Source organism: Barbus barbus (assembly GCF_936440315.1).
Source record: "Barbus barbus genome assembly, chromosome: 6".
Lineage (NCBI taxonomy): Eukaryota > Metazoa > Chordata > Actinopteri > Cypriniformes > Cyprinidae > Barbus > Barbus barbus.
In genome coordinates this window covers 19,787,474-19,811,425 of record NC_136734.1, presented here as the reverse complement: position 1 = coordinate 19,811,425, position 23,952 = coordinate 19,787,474, and the positions used below count along the sequence as shown (strand labels likewise).

The following is a 23,952-nucleotide window of genomic DNA, read 5'->3' as shown; positions in this document are numbered from 1 at the left end:
GCCCTGGCTTCTGAATGAAAGGGCCAATCGCTAATCAGTAAAGTCAGCGCATCTCTGCATTTGCCGTTAGAAGTCCCGGTTGCTATAGAAACAGTCAGCGCTCTGAGACGTGCACTCAGGACTGCGCATGCGCACTGGCTGATCTAGCCTGAGAAATAAGCTTTTTATAACGCTATTCGAGCAAAAGAAACATTTATGATACAGTTGTTGTCAAATTTCTTTGATTTCAAATATGAAATTTAATCGTAAGCTTAGTGAACAGGTTTGGAGAATTTGATGTTTCCCCATTCAAAGAGATAGGAGCTGCACTTGCATGCCTGAGAGGCATTTCAAAGATGGCTGCCGAGTGACACGACTTGTCTTAAAGAGACTTTAATATTAATTAATACAAAACAGTAGCTTACTAAATGGCGTCTTCAAGCATTGAGGAGGATTTTGTTGTCCTCTCACTTCTTAAAAAAAGAAAAAGAAAGGAAATATTGGGTCCATCCAATCCTAAAATATAGAGGACGGAGCAATTCAAAGTTTACTTCAGGATGTCAGTGGCTCAGTTTGATGCTTTGCTAGCGATACTAGAGCCACATATTAAAAAGAAGACCACCAATTTCATTGAACTCAGTGTGCAAGGATCTATATACAGTGTTTTGCGCTGCGAGACGAAGTGGATGAACTTGACAATCGCCGTTCTGGATTTTGGCATTCACTTTTATAGTGGCTCTGAACTGTCAAAACACCTCAAAATGCTTGCTACGGATGCAAAAAACAGAAAAAATCTAACCCATAAAACATTTAGAGACAAAAGCAACAAATAGAATGAAAGTGGCATTTTGTTAATGTGGCTCACAGCAAAGCAGACTACATATACCATCTGTGTTCTGTCTCAGAGCTACACTATTAGTCCAGCTAAAGCTTGTGTGTGGCGTTTTATTCAATTTAAAAGTAGGCTGAAGCCCCTTACCAGGATAATGGGAATAATTTTCAGATTAGCTGTTAACAAAGAATAATTCTGCGTTCTGGGGATTCTGTACATGACCTGCAATGGCCAGCACATTAATTGGCTCATGTTTTCTTTAATGCTGTTGCAATTGGCCTGAATTATGGAGGCTTTACATTGTGCTTTTCTACTAACCACTGGAAAAAGAAAATAAGAAAAATCCAAACATTAACATCTGTTTAATACAGTAGTTTAAGAGCAAGATTCCTGCGATACAAACATACCCTAGAAGTTTGTTTGGTGATTTTCAACAGCGTCAGCTTTTACCTGCACTCTCAGCAACTTATGAAATAATGAGGTGCTGCATTTGCAAGCCACGTGATCTTTGTGTGGTGTTCATATTTGATGGTAGTGTCCTTATAGCCTTGAAATATGTTATCAGCTGCCAACCAGTCTTTTTTTTGTAGTCAAACACTGCATAGTCACACCAGTAATGCATTTTAAGAGTATTTGTAGGCCACTTTCATCTGCCTCTCATGATTATGAATTGGTCTTATCATTCTTTATTGTGACTGTGACTCAAGTCTTTGTAATGAGGCTAACTGCTGTAACTGAAGAACCTTTCTAACACGACAGTTACAAAAGCTATTCTTAACTTACAACCCTCATGGTTTGGTCAGAGTTAAAGGCCAAAATTCAGCAAAAATTAAAATTCTGTCATCTATTCGCTCTCATGTCATTGCAAACCTGTATGGCTTTATTTTGTGTTTGTAACACAAGGCAGATTTTTTTTAAAGAATGTATTCTGGACACTTTTGTCCACATTGTGCCTAATGCATCTTACATTTCAATCTACTCCTCACACAAAGCTACAATATAGCTGCAGACAAATTGGAATATAGTGCTTGAGTCATATGGATGACTTTGATGGTGCTTTTGCGTCTTTTTTGAAGTTTAAAGGCTCCAGTCCCATCCATTGTATGGATAGGATTAACTGGCATATTCTTCCTTTTAAGTTTCATGTTTGTGTTCCACAGAAGAAGAAAAGTCATATAGGTTTGGAACAATGTGAGAGTGATCGATTTAAAAAAAATTTTTTTACCAAACTAAATGCTTCTTCACAGGCTAATTTAATTTGCTCAACTGGTTTTGGTTCTGACAGAATGGGAGCATCTGACAACATCTCAAGGGGAAGAAGCACCTTTATGGAGGAGCTTGTGGAAGCATCGGATATTTTGGCTCATGCCACCTCCCGCTCCCTGGTCATCCTGGATGAGCTGGGTCGAGGCACCAGCACTCACGATGGCATCGCCATTGCCTATGCTACCCTAGAGTCCTTCATCAGAGACGTAAGTGAGACTGAAAGACTTGGAGGCCTTGCTTGGCAAATATACCTAAAGAGGAAGGCTGTGATTCTGACATGTTTTCATGCCAGATTACAACATGCCATATAGTAACACAGTTCATCCCGGATGACTTGTAGTATAATTATTGGAGGGAGATTCCCTTTGTTGTAGCCTGTGGTTATGTACCCTGTTTACAGGCTAAATAGAAGACTGTGATTCCAGTAATTCTTCAGTTCTTAGGTCACTGCTACTTTGGATTGAACCCAGCTCCCAAATCTTTAACCCTAATGTTGCGTGGCAAGCCAAGCCCACTAATCCACTGATATTTGGCCATTTTGAGAATGAGCATCGGTAATCAAGTTTCCATCCAGTTTTTTTAAGAGATATGCGTAAAAAATGTTTTTGTGAAATTTGCTGTCTACAGCCTGTTTCAATCCAACTGGCCTTTTACCGATAAATTGGTGTGCGCCATGACGTCATCCCTAAAAAAACGAATTGTCACATAAGTTTTGGTGTATCGCAAAAAATTTTTGCCCTTGAGCTGTTTCCATACAGCATGAACGTGAGGATTCACATGCTCAAAATTAGCTTCAGAATGGGGGAAAATTCTTTCCTTCTTTACAGCAGAATAGGTGATTTAAGTGACTTTGAATGAAGCATGGTTGTTGGTAGCAGACGGGCTGGTCTGAGTATTTCATATACTGCAGATCTGCTGGGATTCACACACAACTATCCCTAGGGTTTAAAGAGGAAAAAGAGAAAACATCAAGTGAGGGGCAGTTCTGTGGGCGAAAATGCCTTGTTCATGCGAGAGGTCAGAGGAGAATGGCTAGATTGGTTCGAACTGATAGAAAGACAACAGTAACTCAAATAACCACTTATTACAACCATGGTATCCAGAAGAGCATCTCTGAACATACAACATGTGGAACCTTGAAGCAGATACAGCAGCAGAAGACCACACTAGGTGCCTCTCCTGTCATCTAAGAACAGGAAACGGATGCTGTAATTTACAAAGCTCAACAAAGTTGGACGATAGAAGATTGGGAAAAGATTGGGTGACTCCTCTCCCCTTGCCTGGGGAGAGGAGTCTTGATTTCTGGTGCCACATTTGGATGAGTAGTTCACATGATATGAGAAATGCATTTACAAAACAGATGCTAAAATACATTTATTTTTCTTTACAGCAGAATTGAATGTTCATTAATTGTGTTGAAAGTCAACTCTAGAAAAAATCCTGGGTTAAACTATAAAATCTTGTATTTTCTTGTGTTAAGGATCATATTCTTGTCTTCATTTTCTGATTTCTCTTCTCACTCCAAACTAAAATGCTAAGTCGTGACTCTTGAGAGGACATTAAATGGAAGGTTTTCAGTTCTGTGGTATTCAGGGATATTTTGCATCTCCAGTGTGCTTTGTTAACTTGCAAATTTGACAGGTTAGACTACTTAGATTCACAGGAGAACGACCTCGTTAGACGTATTAAAATGACATTCTGATTGGACAGCTGTGTTTACCATCAGCGGTATATTCCTCTGCTAAAAGAAAAACTCTCATGAGTCACAGACTAATCACAACAGCTAAAAATGATGCCTTCGTTGAAAGTGTAAACTTCATTAAAGCATTCACAGTTTTAATAACAGTTCTCTGGCATCTGGCAGCATTTGAAAGTTTGACAAGCAGCATGTTGTACTAGGTGCCATTTGACAGAAATGGAAAATGTTTTTCTTCCAACTGCAACGGGGTCAAAAATTATCTGTAACTGGGTATCGAGACTTAAAGGTGGAGTAAGCGATTTCTGGAAGCTAATGTTGATATTTGAAATCACCAAAACAAACACGCCCCTACCCCAAAAGGGTCTCGTCCCTATTTTGATAGCTCTGCCCCACACATACGTAATCTACGCAACCCAGGCAACGATTAGTTCTGTGAAACAAAGCAAAACAATGTGTTTAAAGAGAATAAAAAATAATATCAAAAAGATCGGTCCTGTTATTTATTCATTCAAGCGGTGACGTTCTACAATGTTGTCCTTTGACGCTGTACGTAATCATGTCACTAGAATTCGAGTGATCACTGTCCCAATGTGCAGTGAGCGCTGGAAAGCTGATCCGATATTTACACAGGCCCTACTTCTTGCCTTATCATTTTGCAGACATTTTCCACTTTTGTTTTTTTATCCGCCATCACTGTCTTTCTGTCACTGGGCTCGGCTGTTCACTGAGCGCTCTCTCCTCCATATCATGAGTAGACACGCCCCTTACTGCTGATTGGCTTCAAGTTTGTTTTGGTACTCAACCCCGACTCAGTTTTCTAAAGCGTTTTTGAAAAATTACACACCCCACCTTTAAAAGCGTCTGCTAAATGCATAAATGTAATGGTTCATACTCCAAAGCAAAGCGTCAAGGGATATGCTAGACTCAAGGGAGCCTAATCGCCCCCAGAAACACAGAAAAATATCTCACACCAGTCCATCCTTTGGGACACAGTATGTTGCATCTCTCTGTTTATCTCCTGTTAGACACACATGTTTGGAGCTGCTTTGTGTAGTTTTCTCCTAAATTTAACCAGTGGTAGGTTGATTTTCCCAAAAGTTTAAACGTTTTAAACATTGTTTTGTTTGTTTGACTCTCCTGACCAGTCCGATACGCCAACAATGACTAAACCAGCGATGTGAGTTTGGGATGGGACTATAGGCCCTTTCACACAGTAATACCAGTAAATTTCCGTAAAATTTCCAGAACGACTTTACCGGTATTTTTGAAAAAGTACTGTTCACACATGATCTCTTTAAGGCAATTTACCGGTAATATTCCAGAAAAGAAAATCTGTATGTGTGAAAGGGCTTTGTGTGTTCGACCAATGGCTGATGGGTAAAGTGCGAGGAAACCTACTGAACAGTTTTTCAAATTCAGTTTTCAAGATTCAAGACAAGTGTCAGTTATACACAGAAAACAACTCAAAGTGAAAAATAATACATAAATACCTTTTCAACTACATAATTGTGGGTTTTGTGACACTAATGGTGCAGAAATTAAACTTTAACATTAAATTAATCAAATATTTTGATGTATTGTTTATACTACATTGGATTTGTCTTATTTACAGCATCCTCCGCAGGTATAAATTTAGCTGCAAGTGACTGTCAATATATAAGTCCCTTCACACCAATGTGAACACCAAATTTTGCTGCCAAGTTAAATGAGATAGATGCTAGTAAAGTTGGCAATCATATCCTGTGTGTGGCAAATTAAAAGTGCTAATTAGTTGGTTGTTGGCTGTAGTTGCTCATATTGAAGGTAAACGTCACTTTAGATGCTGTGCTGGTGTTTGGGCTGTCAGAGGGTGGGCTCCACTGGGTATTGCATAATGTTGTGTGTCTCTATGGCATTGGCTCAGGTGCAAGATCTATCACTCTTTCTTTTTCTATTTTGCTCTCTTTCTCCCACCACAGGTCTCTTGTACTGATACTGCCTCAGGCTGGAGTTATTTATTTATTGGCACATGGATGGGCTTGTTTGCCACAACTCAGCTGTGATCCAGCATAGCCAAGGCCTTGCTGCTGTTTGTCTTCTTTTCAGATGGTTTTTACATCGTTCTCCTGTTTTCCCATTCTTTTTCTCTCTTACTCAGAGATTTTTATTGAAGGGTGCTTGTCCTTACAGCAGGGTGACAGTTTTCTGTCTGTTTAATGGTCAACGAGGAAGTCCTTTCATACTAGTAATCTCAATAATCATCAACCTGTGTAGAGAATGTGGTAACAAGCATATAAAATATTTATGCGTTCAACAGAGAATATAAATGGTACAAATGAAGAATCAACAGTAAACTTGTTGTTTTTGCCATGTAGTTATTAATTAACTGTATGTTTCAAAGCCATTTGAATGGGTTTCCATTTTTCTCTTACCTTTTCATGTCACCTGTATCCTCATGTCTCAGTCTCATATGATGCAACAAAGCCTAAATGATCTTCAATTCGAGTCATTTTACTTGAATGAAAGCTCTACATAGCAGTATATTAAACATCAAATATGTTCTGATTGGGTGTGATTGTGCCACGTCATGGTACGTGTTCGCTTTCAGTGAGGTGAGACAAATTGTTTGACAAATTACTGACAAATTAGTCACTGGAAACGTGCGTCTCGCCTGGTGGGGACATTGTCAGACGGCAAAGCCATGGGCCATTCACTGACCATCTGATGCACATTGCTCACGGAATTGGCATGAGCTGTTTGTTTCAAAGCTGTTAATCTATTATGGAAAACAAAATGACTGTTTAAATACATGGTGGTCCTTTTTAAGGCAAGCATCATCAACTCAGATGTTTCATGCAGAGTTTAACAAAGAGGCTTTTTTTGCCGTATTTCACATTTTAATTTATCCTGCCAAATTTTCCCTTTCCCATCAATTTTTAGCATGCAAAAGAAATAGTTTTTGTTGTTTTTTTAATGTAATTTTTTAGTTAAATTTTAAGTTTCTTGAAAAACAGAAATTACTAAATGTATTATGTTAATTTAATTGAATTTTTATTTATATATATATTTTTTTTTTTGGAAGAAGCCTCTTATGCTCTCCAAGGCTAAATTTATTTTACACTGTATTATTACTGTAAAAACATTAAATATTATTACGATTAAATTGAACATATTCCTGTGATTTTCAGCAACCATTTCCTTCAGAAATCATTTTAACATGCAGATTATTATTAGATTATTAGATTAGATTAGTTGAAGACAGTTGTGTTACTTAATATTTTTGAGGAAATGCGTTTGAGGGTCCTTTAATTTAATGGAAAGAGCATAATTTATTGGATTTATTTATTTATTACACCTTTGTTAAATGTAATGCATCTTATCTGAATAAAATTGCAAATTTCTTTAACAATCTTACTGACCCCACAACACAAGCAACTTCCCAGAATACCTTAGCAATTCTATAGCAATGCATTAAAATCTATTCTGAACATCTTAGTAACTACAGACCAACATCCTAACAAGGTGCTAATGTGTTTTGTGGGCAAGCACCACTCACATTTTCTTCAGAAAATATACAAATGTAGTCATATTATACGTTAGAATCCATTTAGAATATTATGAGCATTATATGCTCAGACTTGTGCTGCACAGCTGGAGTTGTGACACTGAGCACTCACAGAGGTTCAAAATAAAACGCTTCAGTGTTTAAGTATGCGCTTCATATTAAACATCCCCCCTTCACACTAGAATAGCTTTTTGTCCATGCCCGTTTGCCTTTACAACGTGTACATGTGTCCTGGCAGCATCTTGCAGAGAGTGTCTGCACATCGCTATGGCAACAAGGCTTACTCGTTCACCTGCGCTGTATTCAAGAATGTAAATACGTTTGTTGTGTAACACATTTGAATGATGCATTGTGAGCAGCCTTGACGCAGAACTTTCTTCTGTGGGCAATAGGTAGTGGAGCAGCTCTGGTTGCCATAGCAAAGCACTCGGAGCACATGCGAGAGGCAGGCAGAGTCTCTCCCCAGTATTTACAAAGAGCATTTCCAAGTTGAGATATCTGAGAGTTGAAGAAGCGAGGAGGTGTGCTAAAGACGACGTAATGGCTAAGTCGACCAAGCGGTCTCAGAATTGTATGTTTCAGGAAGAAGGTCAATTCTGGCCTTGTACTCACTGTAAAGTTTGAGGACTGCATTTAAATAAGGGAGTGAATCCCCTAAATGATCGTTTCATGTGTGTGCAGAAAAGAACTCACTCTTGAAACTGTGATGATTGACACCATGGTAATCATAGCAACATTCTGGCATCTTACCAGTTCTGATCAAAGTTATAATGCAGCCACCAATGACTTGCTATTTTGGTGATTTTACCTGAACCACCGTCAACAGAACCATTGTTTATGTTTGGAAGTAGGGCTGGGCAATATGGCCAAAAACATTATCATGATAAAATTTTTCAGATCAGTCAATATCACGATAAATGTTTTAAAATCTTTATTTCCTAATTTTTATATGGCGAAATGTAATTATTCTGACTTTTTGAGTTCTATTAAAATTAACCGTTGGTCATCCATAGTAGCATACATTTAGATCATGATAACCACAGTTAAAACCACACATACAGCACCTCAATACCATGGTAAAAATGTATCTATATTGTTTCTAGGTATTTGTATCGAAAACAGTAGTCTAAATACATTAGTATGAATGCACAAACAATCACAAAAATACTGTAATGATATTCCCTTACTCATTTAATACATTTAATTCATGTCTTCATTAATAATATCATAAAATTTATTATGATTGTCCCACATTTCTGCCAAAATACCATGGTGCAGTTAGTGTTACTACAGTAAATTCATGGTAAATGATTTGTAGATTGAAAAGCCTTCTGACTGTATAATTGTGCACAGTGTTTCTCTTTTTTTGTCAGCGCTGTTTCATCTGGCTTTGAACTAGGGCTGGGGGATATGGCCAAAAAAATTATCACTATTTTTTTTTCATATCAGTCGATAATTTTTCTTAAAATAAATATCTAAAGAAAATTATTTTCTTAGTTTCTGCATGTTCTAATGAGTGATATTGTTTCAAATCAAGAAACGGGTATGGATTGCCTGATAATATTAATAATAATATCCCTTTTTCCTCTTTTAGAAATGCACATTTGATAGTAGCTTGAGTTAGGATGTAGAGGTAAAAAAATATTTTTTTCATTTTTATAATCAGTAACATCTGTAAAAATTGTACCAACCTCAGTTTTTTTTTAATTAAGCTTATGATCTCCCATAGTAGCATACATTTAAATCATGATAAACACAATTGAAACCACACATATAGCACCTCAATACCATGGTAAAAATATAACTACATGGTTTTTAGGTAGCCTGTTTGCATGAAAAACAGTAGTCTAAAAACATTCTTTATAAATGCACACATACTATAGCTTAATCGCAGATACATACTATAATTATATACCATTACTCCTGTAATAAAATTCAATGTGAATATCCTACATTTCTGCCACAATACCAAGGTACAGTGAGTGTTACAGTTACTACAGTAAATCCATGGTAAATGATGGCGATGTGAAGATTGAAAAGCCTTCTGACTGCACAGTGTTTCTCCTGTTTGGCTCTAAACTAGTTTAAATCTCAGAGTCATTTGGATTCATTGTAATTCAAGCGCTTCACTGGATCTCACAGCACTGTTTAGTGCTCGCATCTGCTCTAGTGAGCACGCGCCACGCGGCAGTTTGAACTTTGATCCGAGTGGATAAACGGTCCGTGTGGCGCGATTCGAATGAGTCACGCTGTTTCGTTTCCGCTTTTGGCGCATAAACATTATATTGAACATTTATTGAACTCTTCATATCGTTTTATCGAGGAAAATTATATCGCAATAATTATCGTTATCGAATTATCGCCCAGCCCTACTTTGAACTAGTCTAAAACACAGTAATTTGTGTTCACTGAACACTTCGCTGAATTCAAGCGCAGTTTAGTGCTCATGTGACCAAGACTTTTCAAAGAATAAACGCATATACTTTAGTAAGCTTGCACTGAGTTACCGTTTGAACTTTGAGTCGAGCGCATAAATAGTCTGTGTGGTGCCGTTTAAATGAGTTTAAGTTAGCACATAAACATTATATCAAACATTTATTGAACTCTTGTTATTGTTTTATTGAAGAAAATTATATCGCAATGATTATCATTATTGTTTTATCGGCCAGACCTCTTTGGAAGGCTACTTTGCAGAGCGCACTCTTGAAGGGTTGCCATGTTCACTTTTTTTTTTTTTTTTTTTTACAAGTGTTTTTTTTTTTATTACAAGTGGCAATTATTAAGTGCCTTTGGGTTTGTGGTTTGTGATTTTGGTATGTGGCTTATTTCCATTTTTGTTTTTGTTTTTTTAGCGAGATCTGGCAACACTATTGAGGCTAAATTTACCCTGTGATTTCTTGCACCACACATACAGAAAAGACACAACTCTGTGATATGCATTTTAATACGCCATTAACAACTAGTTGTTCAGTTTAGTTCCGTACTTTATAGAATTTCTGTAAATGCGGTTATCACTACCTGCATTTTACTGTTGTAGAATGTGGTTGGCACTCCTGCAGAAAATAACTGAAAAGAATTTCAGAAAGGTGGATTGACAATAACAAATTTAGCTGCAGTCTGTACATGGTCAAAGTCATGTTTTAAAGTTACTAGACAGTAAAACTAGTAACTGAATTTACTGGAGTTTAGAGAAATTTACACTACTGTATAAGTTCTGAAGACTGGAGTAATGTCTGCTGAAAATTCAGCTTTGCATCACAGGAATACATTATATCTTAAAATATATTACAAGAGATATTTCAAAAAACATTACCAACCCCAAACTTTTGAACGACGGTGTACATTTAAAATTAATTAGAGATCTTTAATCACAACTTGCTCTAAAGATTGTATTTGTCACTAAACATTATGCAATTGACACACTCTTTAGTTGGTTGTTTCACCTATTGATCAGATGATATATTATCTTTCTAGTGAGCAGTTTTTGGCCAGAATAATTATTATGGATTGGACTCCATGCTGAAAAGTGTGCCTACATGTAACAATATCTGTTTTAATTGTAATGTAATTACTAATTTAATCGCTTTTTCACACCAAGCCTCAATATTGACACAAACAAGACTTTGTGTAGAAGCAATGTACCATGGATTCACCCTACTTTTTACGCTTCAAGTCTATTTTTTTCTTTATACAGTAATTAAAAACTTGCTGACCAATAAAAGATAATAAAAGATATATTTTGCTTCAATAATGTTCATCCTGTGCATTCACAGAGAATGCTGGTTGTATTTGATGGTAATGGGCAGGTTAGTAGCCTTGCCTTGAAAGTCTCCAAAACCAACTTCTAATAAATAAGTTCTAATAAATGTGAACTTCTTGTGAGGAATGAATCACAGAAAAATTACAAGAAAAATCACATGCCACTTGTTCTGCTTCGGTGCTCTGTCTGCATATCTTCCATTGCATTGCGTCTCATATTCACACTTCAGCTCAATGCCTCCCCTGAGCCTGCTAAAAAACCCAACCACATCAATAAATGGAGAAGTGAACACATCCCCCCTCTGGAATGAAATGTGTGCACTGGTGAGGTGGTAACGCGATGTACACAGATGCACGCGCGGTCTGCCGGGCTGCTGATAATGTTCGTAAATGGAGAGTGAGGGGGCGGTTGCTGTTTGCGTGGTGTGTGCATCTGGCTCAAGGATGTCTCGCTCTGTCACGCAGTCATATGGAAGCAGGATGCTGAGTAACCAAATCTATATTGTTGGTCCTTGAATAAATTTGCAATATTGAGTTTTGATTATGATTGGTGCTAATTTGTAATGAATTGTCTTAAGTAGTTAGTTCAAATTCTTTCTGACTAGCTTTCAAGCTGTGTTCTCCAGACCAGACTTGGTGGTTATTCAAGATGTTCTGATTTAGTTTGCTTGTATTTTTTCTTGATATTCCTATCAACAATCAAATATCCCTCAAAAATAACACTGATTAAATGTTCAGCGTGGCTTTTCATTTTCATGAATGAAAATTTGGCATCATTTACTCACTCACAAGTTCTTCCAAACATGGTTCTTTTTTTGCTATTGAACACACAAAAGATATATGGTTGGTTGATGAAAGGCATTGACTTTTTTTGAGGAAGGTTGACGGTACCGCTGATGTCAAAGGCTGCTGTCAACTGTTTGATTACCAACATTGTTAAAAATACTTTCAGAAACAGCTTCACCTTTGAATTATGTGCAGATGTGTGAAGTTGGATTATTTTTCTTCTCTGTGTGTTTCTGCAGGTGAAGTGTATGACGTTGTTTGTGACCCACTACCCTCCATTGTGTGAGCTGGAGCACTTGTACCCGCAGCATGTGGGGAACTACCACATGGCTTTCCTGCTGAATGAGCCAGAGAGCACTTCTGATGGTGTGTATGGAATTATCCACAACTCACATTACATCAGCTTCTTGAGTTGGCATTGGGCTATATATACACTTCCATTCAAAATCCTGATCTTGCCCTTCTTGATAATGAACCATGCACGTTTCTTAACTTCATCTTGATGTCATCTGCGAAAGCCATTAGTGTCTGGATCAGGGAGTTGATTTCTTCAGAGCACACAAAGCAGTAGTAGGGAATGAGGCATTGTCTTGGAATATGCTGGTTTTGATGGCCTCTGAACCAGTTCCTTTGCTGTTGTATGTCAGCTGAGTCATTCGGGATTTCATGGATCACTTATTCATCTTTGCATTGACCTTATGTTGCTTGAGTGATCAAGGAGTGCGGCACACTTTCTTAGACCTTCTGTTAGTCAATCCACCTATTGTCTGATCTGCCCAACGCTTGATTATTAATAAAATGAAATAGAACGGAGTACTTAACTCTTAACCAAATATTTTTTTCGTGCGTGTTTTTTATCTGCTTCGTGATGTTTTTTCTTCTGTAAAACCTTTCATTTAAGTTGTAGATGCTCTATGCATGCTCTATGCCCCTCTTTTCATTTATTGGAGTTTTTGATAGATTCATGCCCATTTTATCTACTATTTTATCTATGACATGCTTTGATAATTCATCCAAAAAATGAAAATTCTGTCAGCATTTACTCATGTTTTCATTAGACTTTGGTTAATCGTTAAAATACAAATTAAGGTTTTATTTATTTTCTTAATTTGTGTTTTGAAGATTAAGTAAAGTCTTATGGTATTGGAATGACATGATAGTGAGTAAATTAATTTTCATCTTCAGGTGAATTTTCCCTTTGAAGGAGATGAGACCGTCAATGTGATATTTGTTTCCAAACATCTTTTTCAAATATCAGTTTGTTATTCAAGAAACTGGAAATGGTTGAATCAGTCATTATGAAATATGAGAAATATTTTCCCTGCTTTCATGTATGCAATAGATTTGGTAATAAGTTGTGTAGCACATTGCTTGATCTGTAAATGACTTCAGGCGGTGACAGGTCAACAGATCATATTTGCTCTTACATAGTGTTGAGAAGCAGATAGGACTGCAGAAGACAAGAACCCTGAGTAGTAATTTTAAATTTTTTACATTTTCCGATTTCACTTTTACAACAGTTAGCACATTTGTTTATCTCAAGATCTTGATCAAGGTTCAAAATTAAGCATCCTGCTTAGAAAGCCCAAGTCTGCTTCTCCTGTGATAGAAACTACTTTGGCTGGTACTTTGATTGGTAGAAGCTACTTTTCATAAACGAATATGACTAGGAAATGGAATTTGAACAAATTTATTGTCAAATTGATGGCTTGGAAACATTGGAGTCAGGCCTTCTGGAGTTCTGTGGTATAAAATTACATTTTCCAGGAAGAAAGAGAATTCCAGGACCTTAAATCCTTGTAACACTGTTACAAGACCCAGGTAGTGGTTACTTAACAATTAGCTTGTGTGTATGGCAGTAATCCTATTGCATAAGTAGTCTTTCCTCTTCAGTTTCTCATTGTACTGTGCTGTGTAGTTCGCCTGCCGTCATTGAAATTCATGTCTAAATCACAATCAGAGATCAAGAAATGTTCACAAATCAGATTCACAAATCAGATTACTAATAATTGTGTCATTACTGTCACACCATAACACAAGAAACAACATTAACAGAGTTCTGAAGAAGTGTCTTTTATGGAAAAATTTCTCAGCACAACTCAATGACCTTCTAATGTCCATCATTGATGAAATATCTTTTCTCAGACAAAAAATTATTTACAGTTATTATGCCATCACATTGGTATTATTCACTGATTTGACACTTTGGTCATATGCTGTTATACTTTATACTTCAAGGTAATGTGTTTCTTTTTTTGTATGTTAAAATGCTTTCTCTTATCCCAGTATAATGGCTAAAATACTTGATCAATTCATCAAATTGTAGCATAGACCATCAAAGCATTATTTTGCAATATTAGCATAAAACAATATAGTATTTAAGCAGTAGACTGTTTATTACTGTATAAATTTAGTATCCTCATCATCAGGATTATCTTGGAACTTGTTTTCATAAATTATTTTCTTTAAACTTGTTCTATCACATTGAATCCTCTGATCATTACTTTGATGCACATAGCGCTTCCAAAGTGTTTAATAACTCTGTTACTCTCGTTTCTAGAGGAGGAGGTGCAGCCAGAGTTCATCACATTTCTCTATCAGCTGATTGAAGGCGCAGCCGCCAGGAGCTATGGGCTAAATGTAGCATGTCTGGCTGAAATCCCAGAGTCCATCCTCAGGACCGCTGCATTCAAATCCAAAGAGTTGGAAGCTCTCGTGAACAGCCGGAGGTACGTGGGCTGATTGGTTACACAATGGAAAAAGAACACTGTAGTCATTTTGGATTGTGGAGGAGCTTCTTTCAGAACAAATTAAAGACTTTTCAGTGAAGAGGTTACAAATTATTACTCGGTTTGAGGCTCTAATTGAAAAATATTTTGTATACTCACATATTTTTATATGTTGTATTTATTACATTGAAGTCAGTGCTAAAAATAGTCAGAATTAGAAATGTATTGTAACCTAACCTAACTGTGTAAAGTCAGCTGCTTTGCATAGATTATTTTCACATACAGTATGTGGAAGCCAGTTTGTCCAGTTGCATTTACAGTATTTCCTTTTTACACATGCATGAAATGTAGAAGAGGAAGTAAATAATTGAGTAAATAGACAAAAGTCATTCTTCAGATTAAAATGTTAATCTTCAGAATCAGTTATCCATGATTATATATCATGTCAGTGCATACTGAAGTTTAGATATCCATAATGAGTCTCAGTGTAAAACAGCAGCAGTTTATCAAATGTCATAATGGAACCCCGTTTCCATCACTGGATAAAAATTAACAAAACAAATTCTTACAATTCAGATTTTTTTCTCGCAATTTTGAGTTTATATCTTGCAGTTCAGACTTTCTTTGTCAGAATTGTACGTTTAGCAATTCTGAGTTTTGTCTTGCAATTGCGAGTTAATATCACTGTAGGGGAATTTACAGTTAAAACCCAAGGACAAGGTATGATGAATGAAGACCAGGAGTCAGAGATGCAATCAGTTGAAGAAAGATTTACTGAAGAAAATAGTTTGCAGTTTCATCCGGCAGAAATCAGCTTCAGCTTCAGCACTCTCGATGGAGTTCGTAGGCCGCTCTCCTTACATGTCAGAAACGCCAGTAATTGTACTCTTAACAGAGGTCACTAATTACATCAATGCATAGGTAAAACGGATTCTGATTGGTCAGTTTACAGAAAAAAAAGCAAACTCTTAACAGATGTGCATAAAGTTAATAAAGCATATCTCCAAAGGTTATTTAGATGACATGTTTTTAAAGGTCAGATGCAACATTCTTCTCCTAAGACGTATATCTGCCACCCGGACACCAGGGTGGCAGAAGATCCCGTATGGTTGTTACTCATGGGTTCCGTTTGTGAATCTCCCTGAAGACTGGTAGCAACTGGTCCTGCAAAACAGATAACCACGCACATACATAGAGAAACACTGATCTCCGTCAAGGTCAGGTAGCTACGTTATTACTCTTATCAGTTACTCTTCCCAAAACACAGTCAGTGAGTCTCTTTCTTGAGAGAGAAAGGGAGAGAAGACTCGGACCATATTTAGCTTATTCTTTTACATACAGACATATAAAACACCCTAAATGTTCAGGTACACATTGGCCACATAGACAAGAGGCCCCAATGACCTCTATGGCCTAGCCAGTCAGTGACCTGTTGAACCTTAGAGGAGAAAGCAGAAGTTTGCATATGGAGAGACCTGTTTCTCACATAAAAGGGAAAAAGACACATTTCAACAGCAGTGTACGTAATATATGGTAACTAATAACTTTATTCAGTCAACTACAATCTAAGAGGTTAAAAACTGATTAATAATCACTCAAGAAACCATATAATTAATGTCTTGATGAAGGTCAGGATGGCTCCAGGATTCCACTCCTTCAACACAATACTGACTTCACGCAATTCTGAGAAAGAATTCAACTGCTAGTTTATGCATTGTAATTCTGACTTTATAACTTGCAATTATGAGTTTATATCTCCCAATTCTGAGAAAAAAAAAGAAATGAAAAAATCAAATGACCTTTTTTTTTTTTTTTTGTATTCAGTGGCGGAAACAGGCTTCCATATGTCTTTGAATTGTCTACATTATTAGAAAATATTTCCTGAGGTACTGACACTGTTTAAACCTTTTTGTAATTGTGCAGTATGTAACATGATATTACACCCTTATGTCTTTACAAACATAGGAAAATGGTGAGACTGTTATCTGATGCCTGGAGTATCACCAACAAGGAAGCATTGCTGGATTGGAGAAAGTGTAGTCTCTAATAATAGCATGATGGTTTTTGCCCATAGGACGATGGTTGCAAAAACCGTTAAACAAACAGGAACTGAATATCATGGATTTGAATACATCATGTATTTGATCACCCATTTTAACGTTAACTCAAAACAGTATATCTTACAACTATGAATGATGTCTTATATAGACACTCTCCAGATGCTGTGGCCAGAAGGTTTGCTGGTAATATGCTGTATTTGTGTCCATAGGAAAAAAGAAAATAATGCACCTTTCTAAGATTGTTAGTGTCATGTTGTATGTACATTAATTAAACTGGAAATTAAAAATTTTTCTGTAAATTGTGGTGTTCATTTCATTAGTTCACCCATAAATGAAAATCCTGTCATCCTTTACTCACTCATGTATGATTTCTTTCTTCTTAATTTGAACAATGTTGGTAAGCAAACAGTTTTATTTGATGGTGACTAAATGTACGTTCTACAGGAGAATGTAAGTAATAAATATTTGGGATGGTGACAGACTTTTTATTTCTTGGGTGAACTATCCCTTTAAGTTTCCTCAGTAATCTCATTGTTCTTCAAATGTGACGTCTGAGGTGAATGATAATCAGTCTTCATAAAAGCTGAAGCAGTCAGGCTGAGAACATAAAACCCTCCTGTGTCTTCCTCCCTTACTCACATTTGCATTGCTTTGAAGTTGCCCAGGTTTGATTTAATAATATTATTTTAAATGTCATTTAAAATCATGAATTATAGATGCTACACTTTATAAAGTAAACTGACTGAACTGGATTTTAAAATTGATTTGTATTATTTAATCTTTATATCATCAAAGATGCAGTATATCAGTTATCATTACCAACTTGACCCTTAATATTTGTCATCCTAACATCATGAAAGTTAAGAATGGCAAATAAGATGAAAATGAATGTGCATTTCTCAAATATAATTGAAGCTTGATGCAGTCTGAGAATGTCACTTGCTTGTGCACAGGAAGCATCCATGTGACAGTGATCTTTAGTCCAGCATTTGTCCCTTATCTGACACTTTGCGAAAATGTGCTTAAGGAAATTGACATTTTAACTTGCGTGCTGTGTTTTGCTGTAATTGAGACACAAGTACAACATTGTCTGGCACGTGTTTACTGTACATAGACAACAATGGAGAAAAAAAAACAGTTGAATGTAAAAATGTGTTCTGTGTTGGCTGTTTAAGGCCTGCTCACATCATGGACTATAATGGTAAATCTAAAATTTGAATTATTCTAATCCTACAAGAATATGGAAATCCACAAAACAGCTATAACTAACATCACAGTTGAACGATATTATTGGAATTGCTTTGTTTTTTTTTCCAGCTGATGAGCGATAAAAACATTGACAGCCTGTCAGAATCCATCCGACTTTATAGAACTTTAGCATTTAAAGCGGCAGATGACAAAATGGCAGTGTATACTTATAAACAGAATGGTATTATGTGTTGGTGTGGATATAATGTTAATATAATCAACATTTTAGTTATCTTTATAGATAGCGCTCTTGTTGTGAATGGGCCTTTACACCTGTTTGTGTGTCAGTTTTTATGCATAGTATTTAATGAAATGATAAACTATGAATGTAATGTGTAATTTCTAATGCTGCTTGTAGTTATTTTTTGTCAGCATACCTCTGTTTCTAAATGATGAATATCAAGGAATCTGAAATGTAACATGTTGCATGTACTCAGTGTAAATTGTGGCTTTTCCTTTAAAGCAACTTAACAGTAAAGCACCTAATTGAACCCTGACAGTTGCTTGCTGTGTGTGCGCGCGTCGCTCCGCCCCCTCATTAAAATCAATACACAGCCCCGCCTCCTTATTAAAATATCTGCATCCCCCGCCTCCTCATTAAGATCGAGTCTATCTGCCGCGCTTTCGATCCGCCCACTCATTAAAAGCTGAGCTCAGCCACCAGGGAAAGTGGATCTCAGCGCGGGAGAGAGAGCGCCAGAGAGGCGCTGTCTCTTTAAGAGAATGCCAAAGCCGATTACATCTGATCTCAACAGTGATTCTCTCTCACCGTCTGTCCACTGCTATTGCTTATTTTGCTGTACTGCGTGAGCTAAACGCGTTGACAGATAGTGTTGTTCGTCGGAGTTAAAACTTTTCTTCAGGCCAGAATGGATTGGGCTCCGAACTCGTTTGGATGAGTCGCAGTGCGCTTCAGCTCGGCAACTTTCCCGTGCGCATTTCTCCAAACATCCTAGGTGGAAAGTTAAAATCACATGGGATATGGTGACAAACAAGTGAATACACATTAAACCAAGACGGAAAATGCAGAAGAGTGTTCGGTACAATGAGGGACACGCTCTGTATCTCTCCGTTATCGCGCGTAAAGAGGGCACCAAGCGAGGTTATCTCAGCAAGAAGACCACAGAAAACAGTAAATGGCATGAGAAGTTTTTTGCACTTTATCAGAATGTTTTATTTTACTTCGACACCGACCAGAGTGCTCGACCATCAGGGATTTATCTTCTGGAAGGATGCACATGTGAACGAATCCCTGCGCTCAAGGTATCCACTGCTGGCAAAGACGCACTTGACAAGCTGGTGAGTTCAACGTTTCTTCAACATACCAGTTTAATAAAGGCACGGATTATGGAGGCTTTAGGGAGACTGAGCACTTATAAGGCTTGAACTTCTCCAAAGGAGGTAAAAACAAAGGATAAGGTGTCTTAAAACATGTATTTTTTTTACACAAACGTACATGTTACTTTAGCCTGCCCTTTAAACGTTTCCTTAGCTAAAAAAAGTTCAATTACAAGTTGTCGGAACGCTCTAAACAGGCTTGTGAATCGAAGTGATGAGGTAACCATAGCAACAATACGCTGCTTTAGCACTTAACATTAGTGTCGGATTGTAAATCGACAAATGCGTAAGTGTGGTCATTATCATATTACTATAGTTCTAGATACCACATAATCTCAAAAACTATAGAGGGTTCTGTTTAAAACGTCTTCAAAGGTTGTCATTTAGCTAACTGTGCATCCGCGTGAGGAACCTCCAGAGATTGTGCTGTTAAAAAGACCCAGACCCCCCGAAGTCCTTGAATAATTGGCACATTAAATATAACCAAAATGGTAAAAATACTGGAGATGGAAGGAAATATCTTTCTGTTTTTTGTATTTTGAGTGCTGTTATCACAGTATGCGTAATGATGGATCGCTGACTTCTGGAAATCCAGCCTAATCTTAAATTTGGAGAATATATTAGTCTTCTGCTCATATCGTAAAAAGCTAAACGTCGCCAATGTGTTGGAAAGTATCTAATAGATAATTACAAATGTCTTGTAAAAGCAATTTCTTTGCTACATGAAAACCTGTTGCAGTGGACACCCCAAGTCCTCTGAATATCGAGCAGTGCAGAAACGTGACCTTTAATTTATGCATTGATATAAGATCATCACATCCAGAAGACCCCTATAATGTTTATATTGACTCGTGATGTCTTCTTTAGTATGTGAGATAGGTAATAATTGAATCTCAAATGGGGTTCTGACAAAGAAATGTGGATGAAGCCTTTTTCCTTTTCATGAGGAAATGTTCACCTTCTGCTAATGTAGTGGTCTGCTGGCAGCATTAAAAGTATGATATTGCTGGTTGCCATTGATGTCAGATATTGATTTCAGTTAGCAACAGTATTAGAGGCTCCCCATTCAACAGGTGCAGTCTGTTACCTCTGTACAGAAAAAAAAGACTAATATGGGAATTATCTGAGCTCTATAACCACCCATGTTGTGGTTAACACTTTCATCAGCTGATGAATCTCTCACAGGCACATATTTGCAGTCACATACATACAGAATAATTAGGTGAAAAGATGTGGTATTTTTTTATTTTTTAGTCATCATCTTAACACAATAGTGTCTCTCTTACTGATATGAAATAATATCATTCAGACAGACCTCTCTATTTTCTAAATAGAAACATGATTTTTCTCTATGGAGCACCACTACACGAGATAGAAAGTGGACCTTTTGTAAAAAGCTGAATCTCTTGAGGACCCCATGAAATCAAAATGAGAGTTTTGTGGCTTTTGTTCTGTCAGTGTTAGTTTTCCATGTACTACATTTGGTATGTACTTCCAAATGTTGACCAAATTTACTTTTAACAAATAAATATGGGTGTTGTTTAGCTGGCACAGGTCACCCCCATGGTGATTTAAATGTTGCTTACAAATATATATGTGTATATATATATATATATATATATATATATATATATATATATATATATTATATCTAACAATTACTCACACTTGTGTGTTGTGACATTACTGTCATTTCCAATATAGCTGGCACAGCATCATCTTTTAGTTTCAGTCTTTCTGAAAATCCTGTGTCAAATTGTGCCTTGTTTGTAAACAAATCTGTGGTAAAATTAAGTGAACAAATGACCAATATCTTACTGACACAGTCTGGATCTTCATTAAAAATAAAGTAAATCCACTCTTTCCTTACGTTGGGATCAGAAGGCAGTGCAAAGACTTTTTTAAACAACTCGGCAATGAACAGCGACTTGTTGTCTCCGGAGCCATCTTTATCGTTGGGTTTCTGTGTAGACCTGCATTCAACTCTGTTGTAAACACTACTTATACACTACTACTATCGGTGGGCGGGGCTAAACAGGCAGCGATGTAGAAGCAGTTGTTGATGTTCTTCTGCAGAGACAGTATTTAGCCACACTATTACGTAATAGATTGGCACATTCCACAACCTGTCATTTAGGCAAACTGGCTTCAATATAAGCTTTTTTTAGACTAATGAGAAAGTTTTGAGTTTTGAAACTTACCGGGTGTTTTTAAACATCCGGTAAGTTTCAAAATGTTTTTACCGGATGTTTTTCTAGCCGACAACCTGATCTTTGAGGTTTTTCAGTCTGGTTTTAGAAAATATCACTCCACTGAGACTGCATTGTTAAAGGTTTTTAATGATATATTATTAACGTGTGACTCAGGCAACTACGCTGTTCTTGTGCTTCTAGATCTTACTGCCGCATTTGATACTGTTGATCATGCTGTCCTTATTAATCGACTGGAATTTTGTGTAGGTATTACAGGCAGTGCATTGGAGTGGTTTAAATCTTATTTTACCAATAGAACTTTTTCGGTTAAGATGGGAGATCTTACTTCTAGTAATGCTGCATTAACCTGCGGGGTTCCCCAAGGATCTATTTTAGCTCCCATCCTTTTCTCTTTATATATGCTTCCACTTGGTTCCATTTTTAGAAGGTATGGGCTGTCGTTCCACTGTTATGCTGACGATACACAAGTTTATCTGCCTATAATACGAAACTCAGATGGATTAGATGCTCTCCTGGCATGCTTGGAAGATCTAAAGGAATGGTTGTCGCTAAATTTTCTGAATTTTAATGAGGAGAAAACAGAGATTATTGTCTTTAAACCCTCAGATTCATCAACTGTTTCTGAACCAAATCTTGGTGGGTTATCCTCATGTGTTAAGTATTACATGAAAAACTTGGGTGTGGTATTTGATGAACATTTGAAGTTTGATAGGCAGATAAATTCTGTGGTCAAATCATCCTTCTTTCAGTTGCGGCTCTTGTCTAAAGCTAAGACTTTTCTTTCTTTTAAAAATTTTGAGAAAGTGATTCATGCTTTTATTACTTCTAGATTAGATTACTGTAAGTCACTCTATGCTGGGATTAGTCAAACAGCTTTATCCCGATTACAATTGGTTCAGAATGCGGCAGCTAGACTTCTGTCAGGGATCCATAAATGGGATTATATTACTCCGGTTTTACAGTCTTTACATTGGCTGCCTGTGCGTTACAGAGTAGATTTTAAAATTGTACTTATTGTCTATAAATCACTAAACGGTATGGCTCCTTCATATATCTCTGATCTATTGATGGAGCACAATGTAACCAGATCCCTGGTTCTCTAACCAGAGACTCTTGTTTATCCCCAAGTCGAGGCTGAAGTGTAGGGGTGATCGCGCTTTTGCTACAATTGCTCCAAGACTCTGGAATGATCTGCCCAGTTTTATTAGAATGGCTTCATCTGTGGCTATTTTTAAGTCCAAATTAAAAACCTATCTGTTCGATAAGGCCTTTTATTCTGATTGAAGCACTTGTTATCATTGTCTTATGTTTTGTTGTATGTTATGATGTATTACTTCCTTGTCTTTGCTGTTTTTAGTTTATTTTTATTGTAAAGCACATTGGTCAACCTTGGTTGTAGTAAATAGTGCTATATAAATAAAATTGCCATTGCCATTAAAGTACAATGACTTTATATATGTCGAAAGATCAAGGGAAGTTTTGTTTCTCAGTTCATGACTCCTTTAATGGTGCTGTGCATTTGTGCATTTATCAAAATTATGGTATACCATGTCAACTTAAGGCTTTCGGAAAATTAGCCATACTAAAATATTCAGTTTTATAGCTGAAAAAGATGTAAGTGTCAGCAATTGTGTAGCTTTTTGAATATTATGCCTGTTCAAACAGAAATGAGATGGCTTTTAATCTACAGAAGTCATATAGTTCTCACACAGTGCATGTTTGTACCCTGTATCGACTTTTTCCTCTGTGAGAACACACTCTCTCAATCATACACCCACAGACTCCCACGCGGCTGCATATAAGTATGCACACTCTCTCCCACAGACAACTAAAAAGACACAAAGGAATAAATGTGGGCTGGTCTATAAAGAGTACAGACAGGTGTAGAAGCAGTCGATAGGGAAACAAAAACTCCTTTGGGGAGAGGAACCCAGAGGAATAGAAAATGTAAACCCACCAAAACGAATATGAATAAATGTTTTCAGCACTGTAACTAATGATCAAAGTGCATTTTTTTTAATAGAAATGACTATTTTTTGATGAGCAAAGCATAAAGATTTTACAGAAATGTGTAGGTGGAGATTTCCAGCTACTTATTTGAAACATAAAGCTAACGTTAATGTCAGTGTGCCTGACTGATTTTATTTGTGTATTCTTATGAAGTCCAAAACTCTTTTTAGAATGCCAGATTTCTGAAGATTGGCATTTGCTGAAAATACAGCAAACAGACGCCCTTAAGCTTATAAAGACCGTGGAACAATCAGACATCATGATTTGATTTTGAGTCTTTTGTTGTTATGAGATCATTTCAATTAACTGCCTTTATGAAAGATTAATTGCATCAACACAGAAATTATATGGGGTAATAACACACTTCTGGGACTCATGAAGTGCTTTGAAACAGACATAAGTTATAAATACTGTATTCCTGCTAATGTTGTGCCTTGGATCAATATCATAATCTTATCATTTCTAAATAAATAATCACCTTAGAGCATC

The 23,952-nt window shown here is 36.8% G+C and overlaps 2 protein-coding genes across 4 annotated transcripts in view; both read left to right on the top strand.

Annotated features, from left to right (window-relative positions):
* Positions 1 to 16,950, top strand: part of msh3 (mutS homolog 3 (E. coli)) — a 60,129-nt gene extending 43,179 nt beyond the window's left edge. The window contains exons 21-24 of one of the 3 annotated variants that reach the window (XM_079418120.1): positions 2,097 to 2,283; positions 12,105 to 12,231; positions 14,426 to 14,594; positions 16,560 to 16,950. In XM_079418120.1, coding sequence (XP_079274246.1) covers positions 2,097 to 2,283; positions 12,105 to 12,231; positions 14,426 to 14,594; positions 16,560 to 16,641 — 565 coding nt within the window. In that variant the 3' untranslated portion in view covers positions 16,642 to 16,950. The remainder of the gene's footprint in view (positions 1 to 2,096; positions 2,284 to 12,104; positions 12,232 to 14,425; positions 14,595 to 16,559) is intronic. The other 2 variants (XR_013784289.1, XR_013784290.1) reach the window with 2 other exon arrangements.
* Positions 16,951 to 18,925: 1,975 nt separating this feature from the next.
* Positions 18,926 to 23,952, top strand: part of LOC306870736 (ras-specific guanine nucleotide-releasing factor 2-like) — a gene marked incomplete at its 5' end in the record, with an annotated part of 78,886 nt that continues 73,859 nt past the window's right edge. The window contains one exon of the mRNA XM_079418162.1: positions 18,926 to 19,201. Within this exon, the coding sequence (XP_079274288.1) occupies positions 18,926 to 19,201 (276 nt within the window). The remainder of the gene's footprint in view (positions 19,202 to 23,952) is intronic.